The 20,424-nt window shown below is 43.3% G+C and overlaps 1 protein-coding gene across 2 annotated transcripts in view; it reads right to left on the bottom strand.

The window, feature by feature from the left end:
* The window catches only part of DOCK4 (dedicator of cytokinesis 4), a 480,752-nt gene that overhangs the window by 46,117 nt on the left and 414,211 nt on the right, over window positions 1-20,424 (bottom strand). For both annotated transcript variants that reach the window (XM_068276501.1, XM_068276502.1), the window contains 3 exons: window positions 12,815-12,991; window positions 3,325-3,408; window positions 1,075-1,194 (listed from right to left, as the gene is read on the bottom strand). In XM_068276501.1, the coding sequence (XP_068132602.1) occupies window positions 1,075-1,194; window positions 3,325-3,408; window positions 12,815-12,991 (381 nt within the window). The remainder of the gene's footprint in view (window positions 1-1,074; window positions 1,195-3,324; window positions 3,409-12,814; window positions 12,992-20,424) is intronic.

The following is a 20,424-nucleotide window of genomic DNA, read 5'->3' as shown; positions in this document are numbered from 1 at the left end:
TGAATGAAACTATATTTATTTACTATTACTTACATTTTAAGTATAGTAAATATAAATCCCGAAACCAGAGATGCATATTCTGAACAAGGCAACATGTAATTAAACTTAATAACCAAAAGATGTCACTGTTGCACAAAATTATGCTGAACCCATTATTTTCAACTGAACATTTGATGTCTGAATTTTACAAGGATAAAAACATATTAAAGTGATCCTTAAGTAAAAAAAAAATAAATGGCTTACTCACCTGGGGCTTACAATAGCCCCCTGCAGCTGTCCGGTGCCCTCGCCGTATCCCTCCGGTCCTCATGTCCCCGCCAGTAGCCACTTCCGGTTTCGCTGTCTGGAGCCGAAAGGCTGGGAATGAGAGTGATTCTTCGCGTTCCCAGCCACAATTGCACCCTCTATGCTGCTATATGCTTCATGCTATATGCTAGCATAGAGGGCGCAATTGTGACTAGGAATGTGAAGAATCATTCGCGTTCCCAGCCTGACGGCTCCTGACGGCGAAACCGGAAGTGGCCGCCGGCGGGGACATGAGGATTGGAGGGACACGGCAAGGGCACCGGACAGCTGCAGGGGCTATTGGAAGCCCCAGGTGAGTAAAAGTCTTTTTTTTTTATTTTGACTTAAAGAGAACCAGAGATAAAGAATTAAAAGTTAGTTATATATACCTGGGGCTTTTCGCAGCTCCAGAAACCCTGATCGCTCCCATGCCGCGGTCCTCAGCCTTCCCCGTTCGCCGCACCGGCTCCCGTGACTTCAGCCGACTGCCCAGTCAAGGCGTAGCTGAAGTGCGCTCCTTGCGTACCTCTCCAGCGGCTGCTGGGGAGATACGCAAGGAGCGCACTTCACTTGCGTAGGCTGGCCACGCACCCTGGAAGTCCGTGAGCCGGTGCGGCGAACGGGGAAGGCTGAAGACCGCGGCGTGGGAGTGAACAGGGTTTCTGGACCTGTGGGAAGCCCCAGGTATGTATAACTAACTTTTAATTCTTTATCTCTGGTTTCCTTTAAGGATCACTTTAAGGAAGGGGAGGAGGGGAAGGAGGGATATAAATGATGGTCTCTCCATACCTGAATTCCCAAGCTTGATTTGAGTACAAAGAATTGATCCACCATCTTTTTGTGTAAAGGTCTCATATCCTGAGGCACAAATTTCTCATGAACAGCTAAACCGAACTCCAAAATCTGAGCCTAAAACCAGTCAAAATAAAGGTAAAACAACTTATTGCAATAACTAAAGTAACTTAGAGCAATACAGTTTACTGATAAATAAATGACAGGATAAAACACTGTTAATGCCAAACCTATTCCAGTAGCCAACAAAAAAGGGTCAAGACTGAAAACAAGAAAAAAAAAAGTCCCTAACTGGCCGGACATGGTTATGTCACGACTAGAAAACACAGCTATGAAGTGGGCTGAAGTCCCCTGGGCACTCTGATTTGCCTACTGGCACTTTAGAAGCAGAATGTTTAAAGTGCAACTGTTGGGCATAAAATAAAAAATCAATTCTTTATTTGTATCTGGTAAACTAGTAATAAGGATGTTAATCAAGCAATCCAGAAGTTAAAATCATTATTACTTTTTTGTTGATAAATGATCATTCCCCAGTTTACCTGACTCTTATTTGGTACACTGCCTCACGAAGGAAGTTGTAGGGCATGCTGGGTTGTCTTTTTTTGCTTCTTTTCTTTGCGCTCAGACTTAACTAATGCAGCCTGATTGGCTGAAGCCTCTTTCCCCCCTGTTTTCTCCTCCCACACCTCTGTTCCTCTCTGATTGTGCAATATTTCTCATGCTGAGACAATGCACGTGGGAGTGCCTGAAGACTGGGAGGAGGGCAGGAAATACATACAAAATCAGGAAGAGGAGATAAGGGATGAAATTACATCAGGATTGGTTTCAAGATGGACACAGTTAAAATGGAGAATCCAAAGTATTTTGTTTTTTCTACTATAGAAAAATCACTAAAATCAAAACGTGGACAGTGCAATACATACTGTATGTTCTTATATTTGTTTTTTCTTTTCTTTTTTTTCTGATAGTATGGCTGACAGCTCCTCTTTAAGTACCTTTTTAACTTGCTTGGTAATTCTTAAAGGACAACTGAAGTGAGAGGGATATGAGGGCTGTCAAATGTATTTCCTTTTAAACAATACACGTTGTCTGGCTACCCTGCTGATCTTTCATGCATCAGAAGTAACACAGCTGAAACAAGCATGCTGCAAATCTTGTCAGATTTTTGTCAGAAACATCTGATCAGCATGCTTGTTCAGAGTGTACGGCTGAAAGTATTAGAGGGAGAGGATCCGCAGGACAGCCAAGCAATGTGCATTGTTGTATAAGGAAATAAATATGGCAGCCTCCATATTCCTCTCACTTCAGTTGTCCTTTAAAGCACCACAATTAAATAAAGGCATTTCCACATACGCTCTCCCTTAAAATGTAGGCACTTGATACATAAAGATGAATTTTCAAGGCAACTTGCATGTACCTTGGAACAGGGCAGTTGCTGCAGACTTGAAATGATCTAGTTCCAAGCCACATGCAATTTGCATGCCAGTAACAAAGATAATAAAATCAAAAAGTTAAATGCACACCATGTGCCAAAGGATATCAATTTAGCTTTGATCAATAAACAATCAGTCTGTGTGACATGAAGGATAATCTCCTATATGCAGCTCTGTTAGTTGAGATTTCCCCAAGATATCACCTGACGAAGACACATGCACGATGAAACACGTAGCGAACCTACCAGCACACTGAGCCTTTCTGAGATTTATTCTACTTCCTCCGGTATTTGGCTATACTGCAAACCACTGGCCCTGGCTTGCTGAGGGATAAATGAGCAACTCTTGTGAGACACCTTCAAAGCTTTTTATGACATCTATCTTGTAAGGGCCCGTTTCTACTACGTCCGAATACACAGCGTTCCCCCGCATATGAGCCAGGCAGGGAAACGCTGCCTATTCTAAAAATAGGCTTGCAGTCCGAACTGCAAGCTGTTGCATTTCGGACAGTATGCTGCAGCTTTTCGCAGCATGCATCCGACTTCCTATAGCCATGCTTAACATGGACTTAATGATTCGCGTGCAGCTTCACAACAACACAGGTGCCTAGTCCGATTCGGAAATACACGTAAAGTATAAAAAGGTAGCATATCATTGATCATCTTGTTGATGAGCACTTACATAAGACTTGAATTAGTAATGGTAATTTCTACAACTTTAACTGTATCGCTGGTGAAAAAGTAAATGAAAGTAAAAAGGACAAATGTTTTTGATCCACTTATAGACGAACGTAATGATCCTTTTCCAATATTACCTGTTCCAGCATTAGCTCTCTCAGGCGTGAGATCTTGTCACCATCCTCAGGGTGGTTAAATATGTACTCCTTTACAAAGAAAGCCTGAATGAAACACAAAATGTTATCAGCTGTAATCAGTTATTGTATAAATCAGGAAGAATCAAAACAAAGTGGACCTGAACTTTTCCACAGGACAGAAAGAAAACATAGAAATGTTCCCTGTCTAATTCCCCCCATCTGTGACTAAGCAGTTGTAATTTGATCCCTCAGCTGTGTCAGCTGACTGCCAAGGCAGAGAGGCTCATTTGAAAGCACAGGATGTTAATAATATGTAGTATACACTGCAGATTTATTGCGGGATTTGTATCAGCTGTTACAAAGAAATGTTTTTCTTTAAAGGTTATTATGCTGTTCTGTATCTTATAGAGCAGAGAGGAAGTTCTGAGTTCAAGTCCGCTTTAATTAGAGAGGTATTCAGCTCTTCACTTGTATTTAATTCTATATATGCTTCCATATGCTTTTTTTTAATGAACTAATGGTAGATGGGAGATTCTTTACTGTCAAGGATTCCTGGCAAAATGAAATAAAATTACTCATATAAAATTTTAAAAATATCATCTAAAGTTTTTGAAAGAAGAGGACCTTTAGAATTTAAAAATAATCAATGTAAACGCCCTACTGGATTTGAATATTTATCAAACTTTTTCAATAAAATACAATGAAACCATTATTCGTGCATCTAAATACAAAAATCACCAAAATTGGTTATATTGTACTACCAATATTTTGCTTGGTAATACAAGAATGCACCTAATATTGATGAATGTCTAATGTATACAGTGACATATAATAACTGCAGAGTGATAGAGGTTTTATATGTTGTTTTCTAATACATTTCACGTTTGTTTTTTTACTTTTTTTTAACACTTATTTCCACCACTAGGAGGCAAGCATACAGCAGTAGCAGTCAGCATAACAAATCGTTTTATAGAGATATAAAAATTCAAATTTGACCTCTGGTGACTCCAGTGTACTCAGCAAGGATTGGAGGAGAGCATACACTTTTACCTGCTACAGCTACCAGTGCCATGGCAGCAACCCTTGACATTGCTTCCATTTCCATCATAAAGCAACATTAATAGCTACAAGGTGTGAGGGTCAAGAGGTGCCAAAACTGTCAAACTGCCCGGTGGTAAGACAGGAGAAACTCCCACAGAGTTCACCCTATTCAGTAACATGGAAAATGTGAATAAGACAGCAAACAAGACCTACAGAACACAAACTTAAGAATGCTTTCTTATTTGAAAGCTTCAGGCAAACATTTGAACCAATGAGATCAACAGAGAATTCTAGGTGCCACACTCAGTGCCATAACTCCCTTTTTTTGTTTTGTAGAACGCTTAAAATTCTGACTGCCTTCATTACCAAGTGTCCATTAGTGTTGGGCGAACAGTGTTCGCCACTGTTCGGGTTCTGCAGAACATCACCCTGTTCGGGTGATGTTCGAGTTCGGCCGAACACCATCAGGTGTTCGGCCAAACCGTTCGGCCACATGGCCGAACTAAGAGCGCATGGCCGAACGTTCCACGAGCGTTCGGCTAGCGCTGTGATTGGCCGAACGGGTCACGTGGTTCGGACCCGAACGTGCTCTGATTGGCCGAACGGTCACGTGGTTCGGGTAAATAAATACCCGAACCACGTCATATCTCCGCCATTTGTCTGTGGGTTTAGCTTTGGGTAGGCAGGCAGGGTAGTTCGCTCTCCAGCCACGCTAGCCAGGGTCCCCCCCGTCATTGTGTGTCGCTGCTGGGAACAGTAGTACACCGCTCGCTCAGCCACACTATATATAGCATTGGTTACTGCCACTGTGTACCTCGCTCAGCCACACTATATATAGCATTGTGTTTACTGCCTGTTATGATCATGTCTGCAGCGTTTACTGCTAGCTGCAGTGGTATTGTAACCCAAGCAGTTCTGATGTCATTACATGCATTTTCTTGCATAGTTTGGTTTGCACTTAAACTAGTTGCTGATTCCATCTGCAGTCGCTCTGAAGTTAATGACAGTTTAATATGCTTTTGTGTAAACAAACATTGTCTGCTGCAATGGAGGGGCAATCCCTTTCCTGCAGGCTGCATATCATTGTCTGCCTTTTCCTGCTATCAGCCTGTGATTAATTACCATTCACTTGTGTGGGAATCTGCTGGTCTGCTCCCATTGGATGACCTCAGTATAAAGAACTGCTTCCTGCAATGCTTGATGGGCTACCATAGTCTCAGATTCTGTCTGTTACTCTGCTCGTGCCCCACCTCATTCCTGGTCCGTGTGGACTGCGCTGACTCCTGCGAAGGGGTCAGCGAGTCCTCCTAGTTCTGCTCTTGTTCTAGAAGTTGTTACTTGCTTGTCTTGTGTCATATATTGGTTCATCGCCAATATATACGCATACTTGCGCATTTTGTTATTTTCCTTGTATTCGTGTTACGTTGATACATCAGTGTCGCTGATATATACGTACACGAACTGTTTATTTCCTGTGTTCAGTTAGTCAGCCTTCCAGCACGTTTTGGTAGTTTGCGCGTATCATGAGCACCCGTGCTGAGCTAGTATCCTGCTCCTGGTCCTGTTTGTGGATTGCGTTCATCTCTGCGAAGAGATAGCGAATCTTTCTGAGCCCTGTTCCCTGTATTGCTCCAGTGCTAGTCAGTGTTCCTGCTTATGTCATATATCGGTTCATTGCCGATATATACATATGTTAGTCAGACGTTACAAATAGTTACATTGATAGCTGTAATTGTAATACGCTAGGAAAACATACTTATTGTATATTTGTCTGTGTTACGTTCATCTATCTTGATCCTGCTATTTCCTGACTATCTTGTCCTGTCTTTGTGAGGCACGCCATCGCTGCAAACGCATTGGCTGCCTCATTCCAGTCTGTCTTATTGTGGACGCTTGCTGTCACTTAGTAGTGGCTAGTTAAGCAAGCGTTCATTCTGTCTACCTGTCCTGATCTCCTCAGTCCTGGTTTATGCGCTCAGCGCTACTTTGCGCTGAGACGTTATTACGAAAGTGTTGTTTGTGGCTGTTCGGATCTGCACCGGCTCTGTGCACCACAATCTCCTATTGGAGTCAGTCCTCTCCTCCACTAAACTGGGGATATCCTGATCCCTTGTGCTGGTGTGTGTACCTCCTTCACGTCAGCTTATGTGTTGTATGCTGACTGTGGAGATTACACCTCCAAGCTTAACACTGCCACTCTGTGTACACGGCTCAGCCAGACTATATAGCATTGTGTGTACAGCCACTGTGTACCTCGCTCAGCCACGCTATATATAGCATTGTGTTTACTGCCACTCTGTGTACACCGCTCAGCCAGACTATATAGCATTGTGTGTACTGCCACTGTGTACCTCGCTCAGCCACGCTATATATAGCATTGTGTTTACTGCCACTCTGTGTACACCGCTGAGCCAGACTATATAGCATTGTGTGTACTGCCACTGTGTACCTCGCTCAGCCACGCTATATATAGCATTGTGTTTACTGCCACTCTGTGTACACCGCTCAGCCAGACTATATAGCATTGTGTGTACTGCCACTCTGTGTACACGGCTCAGCCAGACTATATAGCATTGTGTGTACTGCCACTCTGTGTACACCGCTCAGCCAGACTATATAGCATTGTTTACTGCCACTCTGTGTACACCGCTCAGCTAGACTATATAGCATTGTTTATTGCCACTCTGTGTACAACGCTCAGCCACACTATATAGCATTGTTTACTGCCACTCTGTGTACACCGCTCAGCCAGACTATATAGCATTGTTTACTGCCACTCTGTGTACACCGCTCAGCCAGACTATATAGCATTGTGTGTACTGCCACTCTGTATACACCGCTCAGCCAGACTATATAGCATTGTGTCTACTGCCACTCTGTGTACACCGCTCAGCCAGACTATATAGCATTGTTTACTGCCACTCTGTGTACAACGCTCAGCCACACTATATAGCATTGTTTACTGCCACTCTGTGTACACGGCTCAGCCAGACTATATAGCATTGTTTACTGCCACTCTGTGTACACCGCTCAGCCAGACTATATAGCATTGTGTGTATTGCCACTCTGTGTACACCGCTCAGCCAGACTATATAGCATTGCGTACTCTGCCAGTCAGTGTGTATATTGCTGGGATCAGTAATACTCCACTCACCGCCAACCACTATATGAGCTCACCATGAGTTCCTCAGAGACCTCCGCTGTGAGCAGCACTCCCAACAACAGCAACAGCCAACGCCCCACGCAAGCTATAACATCCACCCCAGCAGCCAGTGGTCAGCAGCAGCCCTCCCCGGAGGAGAACGTTGTGTCCATCGGTCCGTCGCCAGAGCGATTAATGAGGGCTGCCATTGAGGAGATGATGGGGCCTGATGTGGAGGAGGAGGTCTGGCTCAGGCCAGCATCCCAAGTTAATGTTGAGGACGATGAGGGGTCTGTGTCTGGGGATGTTGGGGTGGCAGAGGTGGTGGGTGGGTCAGACTCAGGAGAAGAGTTGTATGATGAGGATGATGATCGGGACCATCTGTATGTGCCTCAGAGTCCGAACCCGGAAAACATGTTGTATCGTGTGTTTAGGTACTAAAATCTGCGTTCCCACTTCCCAGTACTGCCCGCAGTGCCCAGGTCCACGGATCCATATAATTTTTTGGGCAGCACTATCAAACTGTGGTACTATGAGTGAGTTGCCATGGTCCTTCTGTGCTGCCTGTCACACTCACCGTCTGTCTGCAGATGGATTGTTCAACACAGCTACGCCATCTGACATGTAGTCCTGGACCTTGACCATCTTCTCCAGGCGATTGGTGTTGGAGGACGTGGAACTGCCCGATTGCTGTTCTGTGGGCTGCTGCATGGGTGTCAGAAAATGTTCCCACTCCAAGGACACTGCCAATACCATTCCCTTTTCGGCACTAGCAGCAGCTTGTGTTCTTTGCTGCCCTCCTGGTCCTCCTGGGTTTGCTGAAGTCAGTCTGTCGGCGTACAACTGGCTAGAGAAGAAGGAGGATGTCAATCTCCTCTCTAAAGTCTCCATCCTCAAGGGCCTGCTGGAATTGTTCCATTTTTGACCTGTCTGACACTTTCTTCAATCAGTTTTTTAACATTGTGTTTGTATAAACTGGGTATAAACCCTGTAATTGGTGTTGTCCAGATTCCAGAATAATGAATAATAATGAATAGTGAATAATGCGCGGGCCGCGTTCAATGCAGTCTAGCATGAATTGAGCCATGTGTGCCAGAGAGTCCTGCCAGACTCCTCTGTCTTCATGTTCTTGTGAGCGTTGTGATTGTTGTGATGCACCATATTCGTCACCAGCATCACTTTCTTCCTCTTCTGCTGTCCATTCCCGCTAAATTGTGGAAGTCCAACGTGCACCGCTCTGTCCCTCGGCAGTGGGGGCATCCAATTCCTGCTGTTCCTCGTCCTGTTCTTTGTCATAGCTGGGACCAGCGTTTCCTGAGGCAGGTTGCCTGATGTTGGTATCATCACGCTGATCGTTTTCATCTTCAGAATCCCCCACTTGCATCATGCCAGCGGTTTTCCATCTTCAACATTGATTTCTTCAGCAAACACAGCAGTGGTATTGTAATGCTGACTGTAGAGTTGTCACTGCTCAGTCACGCAACGTGGATTGCTCAAAATTTTGGAGGACTTGGCAGAGATCCAACATGGTGGCCCAATCAGATCCACAGAAGCTTGGTAGCTAGCTGCTGGAATGCGCCTCGGCACTGCGCAAAAGCGTGCTAGCATGTGCAGCGTAGGGAGGGACATCACCCAGCGAGCGATGGTGCGCTAGATTGAAGCGCTCCTGCATCTCTTGGTGAGTCCTTCAGAAGCGGTACTGGACTTTTAACAATGTTTTTTTTTTTTTCCTTCAACAGAAGATCTGCCACGTTGGAGTGAGGAGGACGCCGCCGACCCCGACACCAAGCTGAACCCCGGCGAACTCCAAGCAGAGGATCTTCAGGAACCCTCAAGGCTTTGAGCAAGCTGAGGAGGATCAGCAGTCCCGACGAGACCTCTCCTCATATGCGACTGAGTGCAGTGGAGCTCCCCAGAACAACCTCTCAGTTGTCACTTTGTCACTGGTCACTTTGTCACTTTTTCACTTTGTCACTTTGTCATTTTGTCACTTTGTCACTGTCACTTTGTCACTTTGTCACTTTGTCACTTTGTCACTTTGTCACTTTGTCACTTTGTCACTTTGTCACTTGTCACTTTTCACTTTGTCACTTGTCACTTGGTCACTTGTCACTTGGTCACTTGTCACTTGGTCACTTGTCACTTGGTCACTTGTCACTTGGTCACTTGTCACTTGGTCACTTGTCCAGATGATCTTGGTACACCTCCTGCGATTCAAATTCCTGCACACATTGCTCTGGGATTTGGGTGTGATGAATGATGCATCTAACTGGCCACCGGAGGCAATTAAGGCCTTCAAAACATTGAAAGCAGCTTTCTGTTCCGCCCCCATTTTGCGTCATGTTGAGTTGTTGACGTCATGTTCATCCTCGGCCTCGCCTTGCATTTCAGTGCGAGGTGCATTTTCCACAGAAAAAGGTTGTGAATCCGGGCACAACATTTGTGGCTGTTCCATTGACCTTTCACAGGTAGAAGATTGTGGGGGTGGGAATAGCTCCTCCGAATAGCCCATTGTGTCCTGAAAACTACTCATTGCATTGCTTTGCGCACACATTTTTTTGTCCTCATGCAAGGCCTGAGTTGCACCTGAAAGCGTGGCCTTCTCCTCCTGCGCCTCCTCCTGTTCCATCACGTCTGCTGCTGCTGGGTTAGCGTTGACGCCGGTCCCTGTTTATTGAACCTCTTATCTTTATTACATTTATGACTGCATGGCGGTAAAAAGCATGCTACCCGCACGCTTCTTGTCCTCATGCAAGGCCTGGGTTGTTGTGTCTCAAAAAGCATGACCTTCTCCTCCTGCGCCTGCTCCTGTTCCATCACGTGTGCTGCTGCTGCTGGGTTAGCGTTACCGGTACCTTTTCCTGGAACCTCTTCTCTGTATTACATTTATGACTGCATGGCGACAAAAAGCATGTTACCTGTGCAAAGAAACATGACATTTTCCACATTTAAAAGACAGTTTTTCCTTTGAAACTTTACAATCAATTTTCTCAAAAACTATAAGCTCTTTTTCAAATATTTTTTTCCTCTTGTACCCACTCCCAAGGTGCACATACCCTGCTAATTTGGGGTATGTAGCATGTAAGGAAGCTTTACAAAGCACGAAAGTTCGGGTCCCTATTGACTTCCATTATGTTCGGAGTTCGGCGCGAACACCCGAACATCGCGGCGATGTTCGGCGAACGTTCGCGAACCCGAACATCTAGGTGTTCGCCCAACACTAGTGTCCATCTTCTTCCTAGCAACAGACCATAGACTTCTATCCCCCAACACACACCTTTCCAGAATGTCCGCACCACACATCCTGCAATGATTTAGCCCATGTAGCAGACCACCCCACTGTAATCACATCCTCCATACTATAAACTCACAGCCATAATAGTGCACAAGGAAGCTTGGTTACTGCACAACAGAATTAGACCAGCTACCGCTATTTGGACGGCGTCATTAATCAATGCATTGACAAGTGAGAATGAATGAAAACTGGCTTACACTAAATATTGACAAAACTGAAGTTCTTGTCATCAGAGGTCAGTGCCTAGCAACAAAGCAGCTCCAGACACAGCCAACACCACTGAGGGTTGGGAACTCAGACCTTATTGGCTCCAACACTGTGTGCAGCTTGGGTCTACTGAGTGATGGGGAATTAAACTTGAGGGCCCTTTCACACCAAGGCGGTGTGGTATTTTTACCGCACCCCACCGCCGTGCAATGAAAGTCTATGGAGACTTTCATACTTCTGCGGTACGGCGCGGTGCAACGGAAGTGACTCAAATGCGCGTCACTTCCTGCTTGGTCGGTGGCGAGACAGGGAACACTGCGTAATAGCACGGTGTTCCCTGAAGGCCTGTTTTTGACGATGCGATGCAGCACATCGGGTGCGATGCACCGCATCACTAACGGTAGTTTATGGTCTGAAACCAGCCTCAGGAATCAAATTTCAGCAAATGTGAAACATTCCTTCTTTCACCTAAGGAATATGGCAAAAATTTAGTATTTCATTCCTTCAGAGGATCTTCCAAACCTAGTTCACGCCTTTACCACATCCCGGCTGGACTATTGCAATGCCATTTATGCAGGCCTTCCAAATAAAGCTCTACACCACCTGCAGCTAGAACAGTATGCTGCCGCAAGACTTAACAAGCCAACCACCGCCATTACCACATAACGCCAATCCTTTACGCACTACACTGGCTACCCATAAAATGGAGTTTTCAAAATTGGCATGCAAATATTCAAATTCCTACACGACCTAGGCCCGGGATACCTGAAAAATGTTACAACTGTGTCACACCTCCCCACAACCTCACATCAAATGATCCAATAACTTGACCACCCCAGAGTCCAACTAAAAACCTTTTGGAGCCAGAGCTTTCTGTCATGCTGTCCCTACCCTGTAGAATGCCCTGCCACAGTTAATCAAGACAGCCCCAGCCCTGGACATGTTTAAATCAAAACTGAAAAGTCTACTGTTTAGTCTGGCATTTATGATCACATAACTTTTCCCGCAGTACACATCACTATGTACTGATCTGAGACAAGCTTATGGGCTTTGGGTCCTATGGGAGAAGAGCTCTTTACAAACGGGGTTTTTTTGAGAATATGATGCATAATGAGATGAAAACATAATGCATAATAAAATGAGAATCTGAACTGTACAGTTCTGGGTAAGCCTCCCTGATCTATTATAGGTACATATGTGCAGTATGCCAAATCAGATATTAGCTTCCAGCACATTTATACACAAGTGGCTAAATGGTGTAATGGATAAGGGCTCTGCCTCTGACACAGGAGACCAGGGTTCGAATCTCGGCTCTGTCTGTTCAGTAAGCCAGCACCTATTCAGTAGGAGACCTTAGGCAAATCTTACTAACACTGCTACCGCCTACAGAGCATGCCCTAGTGGCTGCAGCTCTGGCGCTTTGAGTCTGCCAGGAGAAAAGCGCGATATAAATGTTATTTGTCTTGTCACAGTAATCTCCACCTGGTTACTATGCTGCTATTTCCTATTGCACATCTTTGGCTTTAACGATATTTTATTTTGTTTTTCTATAGACATTACATTTGTAACCTGTCCAAAAGAAAACATGTCACTGATTTATAGTATCATTTAATTGTTGATCTACATCTGCTACTTCAAAACAGGGAAGAGATAGAAAGATATAGATTTTGTTAATGTACCGGCATCTTTCCATTAGTGTATATTACAAAGTGAGTCATAAATACAAACATTCTGACTATGAATACATATTTTTCTTTGCTCATACTTGCAATGGAGGACAGACTCTTGTAATGTGCTGTTTTTACCTCTTGATACCTTGAAACACCTCCATTGACTGCAGCATCAATAACCCCATTCAGACACATTGTCAGCGGGTTAATGTTCTGCATCTGCCTCGTCTGACACTGACTAATCAGAGTTCGCAGCTGCTGGTTCTTGTTTTCCAATACTTCAATAGCATTTTCCAGGGGGCTCATTTCCACCTGAAATGAAATGTGAAATCATTACTCCTAATGCTGAACTAAAAAACTGTTCTTGTTAAGTACTTAAAAACAGAAAATAAAAACTAGCATTAAAATAAAAAAACAATTGTTGAAAAGGGAACAGAATACAGCTTAGAGATAAAAAGCGCATAGCAACAAAGTGCTTTATCTGATTTATTAATAGCTTCAACAATACCATCAGAAGACGGCAGAGTGTGGAGATAAAAAAATAAGCCAACTGTGAGAAGTCCATTCATGGCTGACATCAGAGAACAGAGAGATCATGGAGATGAATCGCAAACTGCATTTCTTAAACCTCTTCGTCAGAGTGGACTCAGCAGGATCATGACCTGCCAGGACAGCCAATTCATAACTGTGTGTTCTAGTTAGTCTATGGGGAGAATTATCTCAACTGCGCTAATAAGCTGCACACTGAATTTACTATTCCATATCACATGGGCACGAGAAAGCAATTAACATGCAAAATTACAACCTAGAAGCTTCTTTAAGCTGATTACTCTTGTCATAAGCAAGGAGATGAAAACTCAGAATGGACAAGACACACAGGTAGCACCCTGTTAAAGAGAACCTGAACTGAAAATAAAAAGTCAAAATAACCATACACAGGTCATACTTACCTTCTGTGTAGTCTACACCTCAATCTCTTTCTCCTCTCCTGCGGTCCATTTGTCCACTGTGATCAATTGGTAATATTTATTGATATCTTACTACAACCTAACCTCTCCCTACTCTCACTCAGAACCCCCCTGATGGTGCCTAACCTTAACACCCCCCCCCCCCCCCGTGCCTAACATCAGCCCCCTGGGCAAGTCCCTTACCTTAACTCCCCCTCCCCTGGTGGGCACCTTATCTTAACACGCACACCCCGGTGGGGGCCTAACCATAAAGAACTACTGAAGTGAGAGGGATATGGAGGCTACCATATTTATTTCCGTTTAATCAAAACCAGTTGCCTGGCATCCCTGCTGATCCATATAGCTGAAGAAGTATCTGAATAATACCAGAAACAAGCATGCAGCTAATCTTGTCAGATCTGACAATAATGTCAGAAACAACTGATCTGCTGCATGCTTGTTCAGGGTCTATGGCTTAAAGTATTACAGGCAGAGGATCAGTAAGCCAGCCAGGCAACTGGCATTGCTTAAAAATAAATAAATATGGCTGCCTCCATATCCATCTTACTTCAGTTGTCCTTTAACCCCCGGCGACCTGTTAAAAAGCGGGGTCGCCAACTATGCGAACTACAGCTACGAATAGTAGGCACGAAGCCACAGTTTGCATAGCGGGCATCCTTTTCAACAGAACTTGTCTTGCACCTTTTTCAATTGCTCTGAGGTGTGTACAGCAAGCACTATATGCCATATGTGACTATAATAGGCTGGACTGCTGTGATAACTGGACATACTTCTTCCAGAACATAGCAGGCCTCCAGCCATAAACACCACCATGACATCACTGGAGCTGCAAACAGATTTAGTGCATAAAAGTAGAGGTGATTTAAGTGGTGGTAATTGTTTCATAACGTTAAATGTTGGGGGTTCATAAGGAAGGAGGGGAGGAGAATAACATTATTCCTGTACACTTTAAGCAATTTTTTGGATAGAAGGGAAAAGCTCCAGAACCTTGGCCGTGTCTTATTTCAGAGTGCCTGTTGGGTAGGATTCCTGCCACAGGGACACAAAAGAAAAATAAATAAATGCCACCAGAAGATAAAGGATGCATTGACGGATAAAAACAATAAAAAGGAAAAGTTTATATGCCTTCCCTGTTCTATCCCAAAAAATTTTGTTACAATATAAATTCATTTTATGCCATTGGTTGGTAAAAGAAAATCACTGCAAACTGATATATTTTATCAGAGAAGAAATTAAGCATCCAATCATTTTTCAAAATGGTCACACTCACACAAAGGTCTTTGCTTTAGCGAGGACATCTCTACAAAGCAGCTGTGGTTTTTCATACATATACATATAGCATGCTTTAATAGAATGTTGCTTTTAAGAAAAAAAATACTCCTGCAGCTGCGCTGGAGAATTTACTAACAGTCATTACATACATAGAGTTCATAGACAGAGGGACAAAAGCCAGCCTCACAGTGCACTTCCACAAATCTGACCTGCAAGTTAAGGCCACAGACACTAGATTTTTGTTCTTCAGCTGGGAAAAAGCAAGTCCTAAGTGAAATTTTGAAATGTAGGGGAAAGGAAGAGAGGAGCGATCCAAGTAGTTCCCAGCAGTTCTAGATTCTGGCACTCAAAAGGACAGTCTGTGCAGTTGAAATAAATTGTAACCGCTATCAATCAATCTGTGTTTCTGAACATGAGTTGATATTTAGTAGGCCTCCATACCCATTAACCTGTAGCTATAACAATGGCCACTGCTAGAGCCAGTATGAGGTGAAATTGCACCCTGGGCAAAACTTAACACGATGTCCATCCCCTAGAAAACCATATTGAGTGGCCTTTGTTCCCTTTCCCACAGACAGCAATATTACGCATCCTTTGTCTCCAATAACCTGCCCCCCCCAACAATGCAGAGTGCACCACAGATTGTTATACCTCACCAGTACTGCACCATGCTGCCTCCTATTTATTTGTGTTACCCCACGGATGGCGACACCTGCTGTGCACCTCACCCTCATAGTGATGCATAAAGCGACCCATACTGGATCTAGTGTCCTAGAAACTGCCCAATTGCCACTATGGAAGTGCCAGCCTCAGCCATCGCTGTTAAAATGACAGCCATAATTTATTATACTTCATATTATTCTGAAGAGTATGTCTACAGTCTAGAACAATGGCCAAGTCAAAGCTGGGCCAAACATGCCCACTAAAATTGTACTGTCGGCCTAACTGGCAACCAAAAAAATGATCTCCAAAGTGATATTTCTCACACCGATCAATGGGCATATAGATAAAGAAAACGTTGTTGGCTGTAATATAAACAAATCAGTGTATGGATGTCTTTGTCATATGACCATTTTTGTTTTGGTTTGTTATAGCTTAAACATCAGTCATCTGCTAGTCAAATAAAATGGTGCAAAAGTAGGCACAGCCACAGACAGTTTAACTCCTTTCGGACCGACGCAGTTTAAATCTACGTCGGGCGGGTGGCGCTGCGGTTCTGACCGGACGTAAACTCTATGTCCCATTCACCGTGCGTCCCCGCCCATTCCCGCCGCTTTCTACCCACCGCAATGTGCTGCCCTGCCGCCTCTATGATGGCAGAGCACTGTGAGCCTCTGGTCCTTAAGGGGGCAGAGGCTGCTGGTACCGAAGTGGTTAAAGGATATCATCGATAGGCTGTGTCACTGGGTTCAAATGGTTTTTTTTTAGTTAGCCTTTGCCAAATAGCATACTGAATTGCACTATTGCCTTGTAGCTTTATGGTCTCTTAAAATCTAGAAAATGAGAAGAAAAAAAACAAAAAAAAAAACAACGCACACCTTAGTGTGTGGATCAGCTGGTGCAGGATTCCAAGGCAGGGAAAATCCAGTATCAGAAAGGAGGAATCTGCACAACAGTCTTCAGGAACAAAGCAGTAAGTTTTTGGCCGCCAAATGGCCATTTGGTCAGATTTTTATTGCATGTGTGTGTAATGGGACAATAAACTTGCTGCTTTGTTCCAGAAGGCTGTTGTGCGGATTCCTTCTGATACTAGTTAAAATCTAGAACATGATACTATCTGCATGGAGGTTGTATGCTCTTTAGTGAATTCCGACTTCAGTCTCAATGGCGCGTCTATGCAAACAGGCATGTGGAAAATGGGCGTAAAATACCGTAATTATAGCACTTTTTGTAATAAAACTGTATTTCATCATAATCACTAACGTCCAAAATAGCCACTAGTAGAATATTTATAAATTTACTAATCTACTATTTTGCAGTGAAAATTATGATAGTAAAATATCGGCAAATGATAAAATGTTACTACAGCTAAACCTTACCCTATTCTCCAACAGAAGCCTCCCTCTACCGATGCCTAACCCTAACCAATCCATTCTGTTAATGCCTAGCCCTAAATCCACTCCCCCATATGCCTAAACCTAAAACCCCCTTTCTAATGCCTAACCTTAAATCCCCTTCTGACGCCTAAGCTTAAACCCCCCCGCCCCCCCCAATCCTGACACCTAACCTGAAACCCCGAATGCTGATCCTTAAACACCCCCCCGACTGCCTTAATCAAGTTTTGAAGCAAATAGTATTTTTTAAGGGAAGAAAATAAACCATGTTTTGTAGTGGATAGGGTTTTGTAACCTAAATTTCTGATTTGGCGAGTTGTAGTCGCTATTTTACATTAGACTATAGGTGTATTTGTAACTGGGACCTTTTTTCAAACGGTAAAAAAAAAAAAATTTAAAAAAATGTAAACCTTTTTCTCCAACTGGCAGTGACACCTATCTAAATGAGTTTGGACATACCCAGAGAAGGTGGTTTGCATCACAGCTGCAGGGACAAAAGTGCCCTCTTAAAACACAAAATGATACACAAGAGAAACTGCCTGTTGTTGTTTACATGAGGTATAAACAGATCAGTTCATCTCATTTTGTGATAGACAGTGTTTTAAAACCAGGTTCCACAACCTTGTCCTCAAGGCCCACCAACAGTGCATGTTTTGTGGAAATCCACACAGGTAGTTAATCAGCTCTACTGAGAAACTAATTACCTCACCTGTGAATGTTTGTGGTTTCCTGCAAAACATGTACTGTTGGTGGGCCTAGAGGACAGGGTCAGGGAGCTCTGTTTTAAATAACACAAATGTTGTTGTCAGCAATGCTCTCAAAACATAATTTACCGGTAAGCAAAGGAAAACTAGTGTTCAAATAAATGATATTAACTTCAAAATAACAGATCCTTGAGATCTACTTCATCACATTCATTACTACATGACACTTTTTTATTTACCAGCAGGTTTAATAATAAAGTTAGCGGTTTTGCAGTTTTGCCCATTGACCCATAAAGATCAAAATAAATTGCTTGGAAAAAATGCTTCATATAGATCTCTTTTTACTGCCCAAGACAGAATAGAACAAAGCACGAATGTAGAGGAACAATTAGCTTGCACAGCTTGATACCAACGTGGCATTGAGGTCAGCCCATTTTGATTCACCCAGTTCTGAAGGTTATCGCTGTGTAGTTGAAAGACTAGCACTTTCCTTATTTATTTGTAAAACTAAGTGTGATGGAAAAAAATACTAGCCCCAAATGACCTACAGTAAAAAGTCTTGTTTACCCTTTCAGATATTTCATTGTTAGTAAGCAAGAAATGTCATTACTTACATAATTTTCATATTTTAACCTCTGCACCAAGTCATTGGCCCCTTAAGGACTGTGAACACTGGTACCAAAACGGAGCTTACCGACAGCAGGGCAAATGGTCTGCAGCGGCGTAATCGGCAGTAGTGGCGGGAGTGTGCGGCGGGCTAATTGATATCTACTCCCTGGCAGGGATGACAGGTCCCAAACAGAGTGTAGATTTTAATAAGCGCGGTCCGGAAGCAGTTCCACAGAATTAGTCTTAGGAAAGAAAAACCCAGAGAACTGTGCACAAAGTATAGAGATGACTATTTCCTGTGTGTGATGATGGGATATGGGAAGGAATTTGGACAAGCACATAGGCTGGTAATCAGTCCAGCCTAGATGCACTTGACTTCTCTCATCAGATCTGTAGATATAAGTGTCTGGTTGCTAAGAAAGGTCAGAGAATAATGGCACACTGCTTTGAGCTGACAGCTATAATAGCTCAAATAATTTTACAGACTGAGCTGAGTATATTTAGTGTAGCATGTATAAGTAGTTTTAAAGGTAAAAGTTTGCAAAACTTTTAAAAAGACTTTAATTTCATATTTAAAGCTTACAATCTCAGAAGCACATCTTCTACTGACACAAATCTCAAAGTATGATTTACTGACCAAATATCAGCACCAACAGCTCAAAAACTAGGCTAAGCACAGTAACGACCCTTTGTGCATACTATCATACAGATCTTTAAAAAAAAAAAAAAGTGTATTTGTGTTTCTTACCCCACCAGAAATGTATGATCTTAACATGTACAAACAATAGATTTTTGACAACTTTAACCTTTAAGTGGCACATAAAAAGGAACACAGTTGTTGTTCATACAGTCCAGACTTTACTTGGAGAACATACACATTTAAAATCACAAATGGTTAAAGTTAGTGAAACTATGCATTTGCACATCAGTGTTTAAAGGTGTACAAAACAAACAAGAAGATATGGTAAATATATATAAATAAAAGAATAACCTAACTTGCCGTTTCATGCTGCCTCATTTTCCCCATCATTGAGCCATACAAATTAATGATCAAAATTGAATTACTGAAAAACAATAGGCAGCATAGCACTTAGGTGATACTTCAAGGAATTACCAATTTGAATTCTCGGCTTAATGGGTTCTGAGGCTTCCTTTACTTAATATTCCCTTTTGAATGACTGTTTTAGACTGCAGGAAGCAAATACAGGTTTGAATACGTATCCCAAAAAATGAGAAAAACTGTCACCTACAAACTACATCTTAGCAAGGAAAAGAGCAGCGCTACTTAAAAACAGACTAGTGCCTACCTGCAAAAGAGTGCAAGCCCCGCTTGTGGGGTCGAATACACACCGAGCATACACATGACCTGTCTACCACTGGAGGATGTTGGTTTCCTGTAACAGCTTGCATGCAACCTATTAAGTACTCGTCCCTCCCACTGCGAAGAAGTCAATCCTCCATGAGAGGGGCCTAACACTAACTAAATCCTAACCTATAGGATAGTGCATAGTCTGGGTGCGCTACCAAGTAAAATTGAAAAATCGAAAATTGCGCAAAAGGTGGATCAGCGCAACACCAGGCTGCCTCCGAATGGCCTCCAATCAGAGATGCGCTGAGCCCCCCCAGGAACTACAAACGCACCTTGAACCCAAACAGAAGCTCTGCATATACACCAAAAGCACGGCTGTTAAGTGGGAGCAGCTGACCAAAAACGAATTAAATTAGTACATAGCCTACCTGCAAAAGAGTGCAAGCCCCGCTTGTGGGGTCGAATACACACCGAGCATACACATGACCTGTCTACCACTGGAGGATGTTGGTTTCCTGTAACAGCTTGCATGCAACCTATTAAGTACTCGTCCCTCCCAATGCGAAGAAGTCAATCCTCCATGGGAGGGGCCTAACACTAACTAAATCCTAACCTATGTATATGCATAGCCTGGGTGCGCTACCAAGTAAAATTGAAAAATCGAAAATTGCGCAAAAGGTGGATCAAACTACATCTTATTTGCCCTTGTGGAAATGTGTGGGAACTTGTATTAAGTTTTCTTTCGCACAGACATGTTTCTTTGTTTTCTTCATTTGCATTTTTCCTTTTTAAAGCTATGAAACATGCATTTTTGCCCAGAAATTCAGCA

The sequence above is a fragment of the Hyperolius riggenbachi genome, chromosome 3 (assembly GCF_040937935.1).
Source record: "Hyperolius riggenbachi isolate aHypRig1 chromosome 3, aHypRig1.pri, whole genome shotgun sequence".
Classification (NCBI taxonomy): domain Eukaryota; kingdom Metazoa; phylum Chordata; class Amphibia; order Anura; family Hyperoliidae; genus Hyperolius; species Hyperolius riggenbachi.
This window is presented reverse-complemented; position numbering and strand designations above follow the sequence as displayed.